General features: G+C 34.8%; 2 protein-coding genes across 2 annotated transcripts in view; both read left to right on the forward strand.

The window, feature by feature from the left end:
- The window catches only part of LOC108734966 (multidrug resistance-associated protein 4), a 17,512-nt gene extending 14,574 nt beyond the window's left edge, over window positions 1–2,938 (forward strand). The window contains exons 15-18 of the mRNA XM_018466744.1: window positions 256–383; window positions 455–700; window positions 805–965; window positions 2,615–2,938. Of these exons, the coding sequence (XP_018322246.1) occupies window positions 256–383; window positions 455–700; window positions 805–965; window positions 2,615–2,903 (824 nt within the window). The 3' untranslated portion in view covers window positions 2,904–2,938. The remainder of the gene's footprint in view (window positions 1–255; window positions 384–454; window positions 701–804; window positions 966–2,614) is intronic.
- Window positions 2,939–4,604: 1,666 nt separating this feature from the next.
- On the forward strand, window positions 4,605–11,579 carry LOC108734968 (multidrug resistance-associated protein 4-like). The gene is made up of 15 exons (XM_018466745.2): window positions 4,605–4,845; window positions 4,909–5,154; window positions 6,939–7,143; window positions 7,672–7,897; window positions 7,965–9,022; window positions 9,082–9,216; window positions 9,277–9,467; window positions 9,531–9,858; window positions 9,924–10,074; window positions 10,132–10,238; window positions 10,292–10,415; window positions 10,526–10,699; window positions 10,756–10,886; window positions 10,945–11,190; window positions 11,252–11,579. The coding sequence occupies exons 1-15, from the start codon at window positions 4,772–4,774 to the stop codon at window positions 11,414–11,416; spliced, it is 3,561 nt and encodes a 1,186-aa protein (XP_018322247.1). The 5' UTR covers window positions 4,605–4,771; the 3' UTR covers window positions 11,417–11,579.
- The last annotated feature ends 168 nt before the right edge of the window (window positions 11,580–11,747 follow it).

An 11,747-nucleotide genomic window follows, 5' to 3' on the forward strand; every position in this document is an offset into this window, starting at 1 on the left:
TTATATAATAATATACAACAGTTAAACTATAGTTAACAATTAACCTAATAGTATAATAATTATCTAAGCCTACTTTATTAGATAATCGGGAACGTAGAAACGACAGTGAGGTATCACAGGGTGAGGAAGACGGTAAGCTGTCTCATCACCCTGGATCTTGAGTTCGACCCTTCTGTTTATGGGTCGCTAATTGACCTACTAACACAGAAGGCAATTGTACCAGTGACCTGAATAAGAATTTGTTATTTATTTCAGAAAATAAACCACAAAAAATGTGGCCTAGTAAGGGACAAATAATATTCCAGCACGTATTTTTACAATATTCTCCCGATGATCCTCCTGTACTAAAAGACCTCAGTTTTTATGTTAAAGGAGGGGAAAAGGTAATGAAATTGATTCTACTTCCCGCCGAAACAAATTGTTTATAAGTTTACAATGCTTTTATTTTGTAAAGGTCGGAATTGTTGGACGAACTGGCGCTGGTAAATCGTCGTTAATATCTGCTTTGTTTCGACTTACAAACATTGATGGTACTATTTTTATTGATGGCGTTGATACTAAATTGATGGGATTAAATGAATTGAGAAGAAGTATTTCTATAATACCCCAGGAACCAGTGTTATTTTCTGCATCAATGAGGTACAATTTGGATCCATTTGATGAATATGAAGACAAGGCAGTATGGCACGCATTAGAAGAGGTATGAAATCTATAAGCCACAAAAAGTCGTTTTATTGACAAAGCTGAAGACGGTCGTTATGCCATATAAATCTGTGTGTATTTTTTTAATGTTAAATTTCAAAGGTCGAGTTAAAGGAATCGGTTGCGTCGCTGGACCTTTTGGTACAAGAAGGAGGAAGTAACTTTAGTGTTGGTCAACGCCAACTGATTTGTTTGGCTCGAGCGATATTGCGGAACAACAAAGTTTTAGTGTTAGATGAAGCCACAGCCAATGTTGATCCAAGGTAAGGAAAAAATAAAATAAAATACTTTAGATCGAAAGCGGTCAACTCAAATGATCTTGTGGGTCATATTGGAAATAAATCATAACTCCGCGGGTTGCAAAATTAAATATCTCCATAGTAGATTCAGATCCACCATAGACAGTTTTTCGAATCCATAACTGTAAACTCATTGATAAAATAGGCAATGTTTGTCATATATTCACAAGAATATTGTTTTAAAATCAAAGTAAATTTTCTCTCATAGTTTTAACAGTCATTTTTTTGCATAATTAAGGATTTTTTTTAATATATTGGTTTTCACTACTTTGGGCACTGTAATCATCATCATCATGATCATAGGGGGGTCAGTCCTAAGACTGGTTGGACACACGCCTCCACTCTTTCTTATCCTGAGCTAATTTTCGCATTTCCCTAAAACATCCCACATGGATTAACTATTTTCGAACAGTAATCTAATCTAGGTCTACCTCTACTATTCTTAACTCCTAATTCTGTTTCCAATTTGACTCTAACCAGTCCTTCATTGCTTTAAAGGTGTCCTACCAACCTATTTCGCCTTTTTCTAATTGACTTCCACAGCTTCTTAGCACTTCAATAAATATCTGAACCAATCAAAAAATGATAAGTTTGACTTAAATCAATATACAGTGTAAACTCTTTATAACGTCACTCGATTTAACGATAAACTCCTTAAAATGTTGAAATTGCTTGACTTTGGTTGGTTTACATTGTTTTCTATAGAATATTACACTCTATATGGCGTCACGCCCACTCTATTTAACGACAACAATGCGGCATTATAAATCATTGAGCAGTACTTTCTAAGTTGCCGAAATAGATAAGAGCTGCAGCAGTGTACGTTGTTGAAGAAGACGATCCTGTCCCTCCACCAAGCATCAAACAAGCACTTGATGCATCGAAACTATTAAAAAAAATACTTTTTATATAAACAAATTGATCCAGCAGTATCTCAAGATAAGAGTAAGATACGTAACAAAATACAATTAAAATATTGGAGCAGCAAAAAACATCAGACGAAGATAACAGGCTATACGCAATGTATGAATAATAAAATGTTCGTGTGCAAAATGTGCACTATATTGGTAAATGCATATTATTATTGGGATCCGTCAAATGGGCATTTACCATCTGGTGGCAAAATTTATAACTCGAATGAGGGAAAAATTTACATAGGAACTGTGCACGCAAATTGTAAAATTGTTTATTAAAATAATAAAACACGTCAAAAAAGTAAAAATTTTTTTGATGATGGAGTCGACGAAGTTTTCTTCTAAAGTTAAATCAAATAAAAAAACACGCTCACCTTCAACGAAATTTCCTTTCCGAGGCTTTCTGTCAGCCCAATCACATATTGTGTCAATACTTATCATTTTATCGTAATTTAAAAACTTGGAAATTGCACGGTACACTATAGCAACTACTATAAATTTTCCCTAATCGGCGCCATGTTTTTAGGCTCCTCCCATTTGGCGGATCCCAATAGAATAGTAAAATAATATCTTTTACTTCTCTCCATTTAACGACCACTCTTTATAACGCCGAAAAATGTTCAGTCCCTTAAGTGTCGTTATATAGAGTTTACACTGCAGTTTCTTATTACGAGTTACCTTTTTTTTTATTATTACAAGAACGGACGCACTCATACAAGCGACAATTCGACGAAAATTCAAAACGTGCACAGTATTGACTATAGCGCATCGTTTGAATACGATAATGGATTCAGACAAAGTGCTGGTAATGGACGGAGGCAGAATTGCAGAGTACGATCACCCCCATAAACTCTTACAAAACGCGCAGGGACATTTTTACAAAATGGTTGCCGAAACGGGCCCTTCGATGGCCGTCCAACTTCACGACGCTGCTTACAGGGCTTACAAGAATAGTTACTACAATGACGATGACGTTACCAAAATGTAGCAATAAAGCAAAATAAATAAATAATTATACAGCTATTTTCATTACCTATATAAACTGCGAGGATTGAAAAATTCTGTCAATGTTTTGTAGAAGATACAATAAAATTTGGTTATAGTGTACTCTAGAGGATGTTATACCTGTATGGTAGTATGGTATAGGTACCTGTCAGAAGTTCGTTTATATTAAGCGTAAGTAAATAACAAGCGTGTACGTTATAAGTCGGTTTCATTATATTTAAATATTTTCAATTTGTATTAGAATCTTTTCATTAATNAATATCCAATGCTACAATAAATTTCATGTACAAACTAGTTTTGTTATGTACTTACAAATTGACCACCTATTTATTTACTGAAAACAGGAAAAAGCTTCTTATTTATTATTATTGCACGGGATACATGATGCAAACATACTGGTGACTGGTCCTGTCTTAGTCTCTTCCAGCACAGTACAAGTACTTTGGTTTGCATCTCTCTATGTCTACGGTTAAGGTTACATATTTAATCTGAAGGTTTTCTAGTTTTTCTATGGTTTTCCATCCCTTAATTTCAACTTCATACATAAAATTTTTCAATAGGAGATTCAATTCATATTAAAGATCATCCTTATCCTTTCCCAATCTCCTCCAAATTTTCTTTCTCCAGTTCCTCATACTAATGTTATGATTCCTGCTGATTTCACCGTACCTTTTCTTTTTTTGCTTCATCCCTCTCTCTTTTGTCCATTTCCATGGCTTCTTTCTTTAACTTGAGACATTTCTATTGCTAATCGTAATTTTGGATAAAAAGCAGTTCATCATTTCAATGTCTGTTAATGTTTTTTAACATGCTATAGGAATATATTTCAAAATATATTTGAATTTCATAAACTTTACATCCGATGATAGTGAATTTTCTGTTTCTTGACCAAAATAAAAAAGTGATGCATTTTGGAAAAGCTTCTTGGTTGAACTTTATAATTCATAACCTACCAGAAATAAACCCGTTACCGTTTATTTACATGTATTAAAGGATATTAGTTTGATTCACAAGATTTATTTAAAGATACAAAAATCTTTTAAAACCTTTAGGCTTTTTTACTTCTATTTTAGTTCAATAAACGGTTACAAAACACATTTAGTAAAGTAAAGTNATACAATTTGAAAGAATAATAATCCTCCGAAGACGCCGACGTAAAAACGATTTAACTTATTTTTAATATTGATTACAGAACTGATGCGTTCGTTCAAGCCACGATAAGAAAGAAATTTAAATATTGCACCGTGCTCACAATAGCTCACCGTCTGAATACGGTTATCGATTCCGATAAAGTGCTCGTTATGGATTCTGGTAGACTTGTGGAGTTTGATCATCCCCATAATCTCTTGAAGAATACGAGTGGGACGTTTTACCATCTAATAGCTCAAACTGGTCAAGCAATGGAGGCACAATTGCATGCAATAGCTGAAAAGTGTTATAAGGAAAAATATAATGAAGACGAAAGTAAAACGTGATAAGAATATGCAATTAAAAACACGCAAATTACAGTAAGTATTTAAATAAATAATTTATGGTGCTTTATATCTATTTTTTATCTTGTGGCGTAAAAAGTTATATTGCTAATGATAAAGCAAATTTGAACAAAAATTTCAATTTGTTTAGGTGACATTTAAACTTTCATACTATTGTGATAAAATGCCACGTTAATAATAGGTCTATTTGCTGTAAGATTATGAAACTTTGTATATATTTTGAAGGAAATGAAAACCATTTTTCAAATAGCTCGTGTAAGTGGGGCAGATCGCTCACAAAATAACATTAACATGCGATAATAGAAGTTTCATATTGTATAATTCATTTCTATTGTAACAGTGTGTAATTAGTACAAAAATGGATAGTGTAATAAAAATTGAGAGGCCTCATCCAATAGAGAAATCGAACATATTCTCTAAAATATTTTTTGGGTAAGTCGTTAAATTTATATTTCTTTCCTAACTAGTGCGAACTTATTATTATAATTTCCTTAGGTGGTTGGTAAAATTGTGTATTAATGGTGCCAAAAGGTCACTAACGTTACGCGATTTGTTTAAATGTTTGCGAGAAGACGAATCTGAAAGATTGACAGATATGCTAGAAGAAAAGTGGAAAGAAGAGCTGTCCAAAAGTAAAGCTAAGAATAAAAAACCAAGCCTTATGCTAGTTATCTGCAAAATGTTTATGTTATCATATATATGGTATGGAATTTTGGCGTTTCTCATATCTGGAGTTGTTAGGTAATTTAAATAACAATATTGTTTCTACATAAATTAAAAAGGTGCTTATAGTCCATATTAGTAGAGAACTCGCTTCGAAGTTTACTGAAACCTTCAATAAGGTTTATGAATATGATTTTGAAGTCCATTCTTCACCTTTCTCTTAACCGCCCCTAGATTAAAAAAGATTTAAGTAAAACTACAAGATATATAGCTACCTCATTTAATTTATCCCCAACTTTCTAACATATGAACTTGAACTAGTTTAAACTGATTACTAGATTATAAATAAAAAAGTCATCGTTGATTTAAGAGATAAACTAGAAAAACATGCGTCGTTTATTATAGTATTCAATCATTTACTCATGTGTGTAGTAAATTGTTTGTATTTTTGATAACGTAAGAATTGTTCTGATTCTCATGCATAATGGTTTTGCTAGGAACCACGTTTTTCTTTTTAAGAAAGCGTAAAAATGTACAAGAAAAGTTATAGAACTCCGGGTACCTATTTATTTCAGCAATTTTCTGAAAATACTACACGCCTCATATTTAGAAATACAATTTAAATTTATCAATATTGTCTGTTTTAATTGATGAATTATGATTTCTTGGTTTTTTATACTACTTTATCTATCTAGTAATCCCTCCTGAATAACGATAAGATACGTGTATTATTTAAGAATTTAATGACATTTGCGGATAAATTACTTGTTGTTATACTCATTTCTCAGATACTATGAAAAAAATGAAATAAGAAATAGAGATATCATCATGATCATCATAAAGTCGCCAGTCCTGAGACTAGTTGGACACGCAACCTAACCTAACTTAACTTACACTCTTTCCTATCCTGAGCTAATCTTCGCATTTCCCTAAAACTACAACATCTCCCATCTTTAACTATTTGTGAACAGTAATCTAATCTAGGTCTACCTTCACCATTCCTAACTCGTCAGTCGTAGGACTGCTTGGACACGCACCTTCACTCCTTCCTATCCTGAGCTAATCTTCGCATTTCCCTAAAACCACATCCTTAACTATTTATGAAGTAATCTAATCTCTACTCCTCCTAATCCCAGTTTCTGCCTCTAATATCTTTCTGATTACACCTTCATGCCTGAGAAGGTGTCCTACTAACCTGATCTCGGCTATTTCTTATTGACTTCCATACAGTCCTATGTTCTCATATTCTTTCTAATACCTCTTTATTTCTAACTTTCTCTATGCTGTATCGCGTCCTCATCATTTTAATTTTTTCAGATATTATTGTTTTGTCAATACCGCAAAAAAGCAAATCTGACTAGGGTATCATGTAGAACGTTTTATTATCTTATTTTTGCTGACTAATTTTAGATAATTGCATATTAAAATTTGGTTTAATACTAATTTGGGTCATCATCATCATAAGGTCGTCAGTCCTAAGACTGGTTGGACAGGCACCACCACTCCTTCCTATCCTGAGCTAATCTTCGTATTTCCCTAAGACTAGAACAATCCACGTCCTTAATTGTTTGCGAACAGTAATTTAATCTAGGTCTACCTCTACCCCTCCTAACTCCGGTTTCTGCCTCTAATATGTATTTGACTAGACCTTCATGTCTAAGAAGGTATTTTACCAACATATCTCGCCTATTTCTTATTGACTTCCATAGAGTCCTCTTTTCTCCTATTCTTTCCAATACCTCTTCATTTCTAACCTTCTCTATCCACGGTATCCTCATCATTCGCCTGTAACTAATTTGGGTCATTGTGTATATTTAATTAACGAAGTTAACTTACATTTATAATTACATTTTTTTTTTCAGATCTATTCAGCCTGTACTTCTATCTTTATTTATAAAACAATTTTCGTCATTTCAAGAAGCAACATTAGAAGATAAGTTGATATATGGCAGTATTTTGGTGTTTTCCACATTAATTTTGGCGATATTTCAGTACCAATTCCAATTCGGATTTGCTTTAATTGGAATGCGAGTTAGGGTTATTTGCTGTTCGTTAATTTACAGAAAGGTTGGCTCATTTCTAGTATTACGCTTACTGGTATTTCATGAGTGCTTTTACCTAACAGTTTTTAATTTTATCAGAACCTAAGTTCCACCTTCTTTTTCTTTAATCAATTACAGTACGAAACCCACAGAAAGTTACGAATAATTAACAAGGGTTAAACCCTACACTGTGTACTAAATATATATATATATATTTGAAACGCTTTGACATTTTTAGAAGTGGTTAGTTTTTTATATGAAATATTAATATGAAAATTCATTTGTCGAATTTTTTACCCACTACAAACTACCTTAGGTTGATGAGGGAAAATTCTTATTGTTGTCACACCCCCGCCGGGAATCGAACCCGGGACCTTTGACACTAAGCTTAGTGGTCAGAGCATTGGTGCGTAAAGCCAAAGGTCCCAACAGCAGTAAGAATTTCTGCTCATTAATCTGAGGTAGCTTTTAGTGGGTAAAAAATTCGACAAATGAATTTTTGTATTAATATTATTGTTCTGTAGCATTAAATCTTACCTATTTCGATTTTTAGTTACTTCGTTTAAGTAAAAGGTCTATAAAAGAGACGGCTTCAGGTCAGGTTGTAAACCTCATTTCTAACGACGTTAGTCGTTTCGATCTCATTATGCAGTTTCTTCATTATTTGTGGATGATGCCCGTACAGGTTGCGTTACTTGTCTACCTCATTTGGAGAGAAGTTGGTATTTCATCTGTGATAGGAGTATCAACAATGTTGATTGCCACTATACCACTCCAAGGTGCTTTGTTTTTTACTATTTACCAAAAGTTTAATAAGTATTTATTTTCTTAACGCTTCCATCGCAGGTGCTATTGCAAGATTTGCTTCAAAACTGCGCATGAAGGTTGCCAAAAAATCGGATACAAGAATAAAATTGATGGACCAACTCATAGGAGGTATCCAAGTGATTAAAATGTACGTTTGGGAAGATGCGCTTGCAGAAATCGTGAAAAAAGTTCGCGCCAGCGAGATATCCAGCCTAACGAAATATTCTTACATAAGAGGCATATTGTCTAGCATGTCGGTCTTCATGGAACGTTTTGTAACATACGTAACCATTATCAGTTTCACACTTTTGGGAAACAGTATAACTGCCGAAGCAGTATTCTCTATTGCGTCATTCTACAACACGATGCAAATAACGGTAGCCATTGCTTATCCCATGGCGCTTCTGCTTTTGTCGGAAACTAAAGTTTCTATGAAACGTATTCAAGATTTCTTGATGCTCGAAGAAAAAGAAGAGGCCAAAATCATGAACAAAGGCAATAAAGGAGTTTCGCTTGAGAAAGTGGAAGCATTTTGGATTCCTGACCAACCAGTTCTTTCCCGAATAAATATCGCTATACCTCCTGGTACGTTGTGCGCGGTTGTGGGTCAAGTAGGTGCGGGAAAAAGTTCGTTCCTTCAGCTTTTGCTTGGTGAATTGACTTCGTTTACCGGATCGATTAACGTTGGCGGAAGTGTTTCTTATGCATCCCAAGATTCCTGGATATTTTCATCCACAGTGAGGAAAAACATCCTTTTCGGACAACAGTACGATAAAATGAGATATGATAAAGTTGTCGACGTGTGCGCCTTGCAAACTGACTTTAAACAATTTCCTTATCGTGACAAAACCGTTGTTGGTGACAAAGGAGTTTCATTGAGCGGAGGTCAAAGGGCGAGAATTAATTTAGCGAGATCCGTATATAGAAAGGCTGATATTTATTTATTGGACGATCCACTTTCGGCGGTTGACACTTATGTAGGAAAATATCTCTTCGAGAGATGTATAGTGGATTATTTGAGGAATAAAACAAGAATACTTGTAACTCATCAGCTTCAGTATCTGAAGAAAGCAGACTTGATCATTGTTTTAGATAATGTATGTAACATCAACCATTTTTTGCTGGGGTGTTAATATATCGGCATTTTAACTTTTAGGGGCGTATTGAAGCACAGGGGACGTTTGAAGAATTGTCTAAACAAACTTTCAGTTTCACTAAACTTTTAGCTGCAGCTGAAGAATCCAATGAGGAACAACATTTTCAACGTGATCCTTCGAGAGCGTCAGTTTTGGTAATTCGTTGATATTGTTTTTTGATTTCATTTGCTTGAACATTAGTGTTTGTTTCGCAGAGTGTGTTGAGCGAGAATTGGGAAGAAGAACAACTCGAAAAGAATCAAGAACAACTGGTGAATTTGAAGAAATCTCCTTATCTACAATATGCTAAATTTTCTTCCCACTTCTGTGGAATAATATTTTTCGGCTTTGTAACAGTAATTACACAGGTGGCCACAAGTGGATGCGATTATTGGACATCCTATTGGTAGATACACAATATTAAAATTATTTCTCCGAGATTCTGATCATTTCTTTACGCATATTTTAGGGCACAACAAGAAGAGCAAAGGGTATCATTCAATATCACTGGTACCGAACAAACCGCACCGAATTTGCTTTCAACCGATATGGCCATGATCATTTATTCATGCCTTATCGGCGGTAGTATTATTTTGGCAAGTTTTAGAGCTATCTATTTTTATCGGTTGGCAATGAACGCCTCGAGGAAACTGCATGGTTCCATGTTTGGCGCTCTTATAAGGGCACCAATGAGATTTTTTGACTCCAATCCGTTGGGAAGAATTGTAAATAGATTTTCTAAAGACATGGGTGTCATTGATGAGTTGTTACCAAAGATGATGTTGGATGCATTAACGGTACATTATTAACCCTTTGCCATTATGTAGTAGATACCTAAAATGATGATTAAATTTTTCCATAGATTATTATGGTTATGGCAGGTATTTTAGTAAACGTAGTGATTTCAAATATCTGGATGATTATAGCAAGTGTGTGCTTGGGAATCTTTTTTTACCTCGTTCTAAAATGGTATATTGCAGTTGCAAGAGATATCAGACAACTGGAAGGCATAAGTATACCATCCAGAATTGTGACCAGCTCTTTTTTAATTCTTTATTGTATATTTTTAGCAAAGAGCCCCGTGTTTTCGCATTTAAATGCAACATTCAACGGACTGACAACTATACGGGCTTCTAAATCTGAGTCAATTCTTGCTAAAGAGTTTGATTATCACCAGGTAAGTTACTTTAATAAATTCCATGGAAGATAAAATAATTAAACAAATTTTAGGATACCCATACGTCAGCTTGGTATATCACTATAGCTTGCTTTTCGGCATATGGATTATGGGTAGATCTGTTGTCAGTTATTTTCATAACATGCGTTACCTACAGTTTCATTTTAATCAGTCAAGGTAATTCCACAATCAAAAACAATTTTCCAATTGTGTCATCTTTAAATGTTAACAATTTTTGTTTCGCAATGTTCAAAGAGTAGGGAAATTTAATTTTTTCTTTTCCAAAGGTGGATATATAAGCAGTAGCGCCGTTGGTCTAGCAGTGCAGCAGTCCATGATATTTGTAGGGATGTTATCGTATGGAATACGCCAGCTGGCTGAGATGGTGAGCAACATGACGGCAGTTGAAAGAGTGTTGGAATACACCCAGTTGGAGATGGAAGATGTTTCGAATATAAGAAGTAATTCTTGTAAAAATTCTCTTCAATCTAAATTTGATTAACTGCTCTTCTTTTAGAGTCTTATTTGAATATCATGGAATGGCCCAGTAGAGGAGCAGTAGTATTCCGGAACTTATTTTTGAGCTATTCTAAGGAAGATCCACCAGTTTTGAAAGACTTAAGTTTCACGGTTGAAGCAGGAGAAAAGGTACACACATGATGCTGTTTTCAGTGGATTTGAAGCGGTTTTATGCACATTTTTGTAGGTGGGCATAGTAGGACGCACGGGCGCTGGAAAAAGTTCCTTGATCGGAGCTCTATTTCGTCTGGCCGATATAGAGGGTAGCATATTTATTGACGGTGTTGACACTAAATCAATTCCACTAAGCGATTTGCGAAAAAAGATTTCGATTATTCCTCAAGAACCCGTCCTATTTTCTGCAACGATAAGGTACAATTTAGATCCATTCAACGAGTTTGATGACAAAATCGTGTGGTCTGTACTTGAAGAGGTAACATTTTTTCCGAATCTACAAGTAAAGATACCCAAGTACTTAATCAAATTCTGTTTAGGTTGAACTTAAACCCAATATAACATCTTTAGAAATGGAAGTTGATGAAGGTGGCAACAATTTTAGCGTCGGTCAGAGACAACTCATCTGTTTGGCCAGAGCCATTTTAAGGAACAACAAAATTTTGGTTCTCGATGAAGCTACCGCTAATGTAGATCCCAAGTAAACAATATTTCTTTGTTAAATTGTGACTTACATCCTGAAGGATTATTAGCTAACACTTATAAGAATTCCTGTGATGAAAACTGATTGTTATCACAAGAACTCGATAATCCAACCTAACTTAACCTATCCTATGCTATCCTAACCTATCCCGTCCCGTCCCGTCCCGTCCCGTACCGTACCGTACCGTACCGTACCGTACCGTACCGTATCGTACCGTACCGTACCGTACCGTACCGTACCGTCCCGTCCCGTCCCGTCCCGTCCTATCCTATTCTATCCTATCCTATCCTATCCTATCCTATCCTATCCTATCCTAACCTAACCAAACCTAA

The sequence above is a fragment of the Agrilus planipennis genome, unplaced genomic scaffold (genome assembly GCF_000699045.2).
Source record: "Agrilus planipennis isolate EAB-ADULT unplaced genomic scaffold, Apla_2.0 scaffold92, whole genome shotgun sequence".
NCBI lineage: Eukaryota > Metazoa > Arthropoda > Insecta > Coleoptera > Buprestidae > Agrilus > Agrilus planipennis.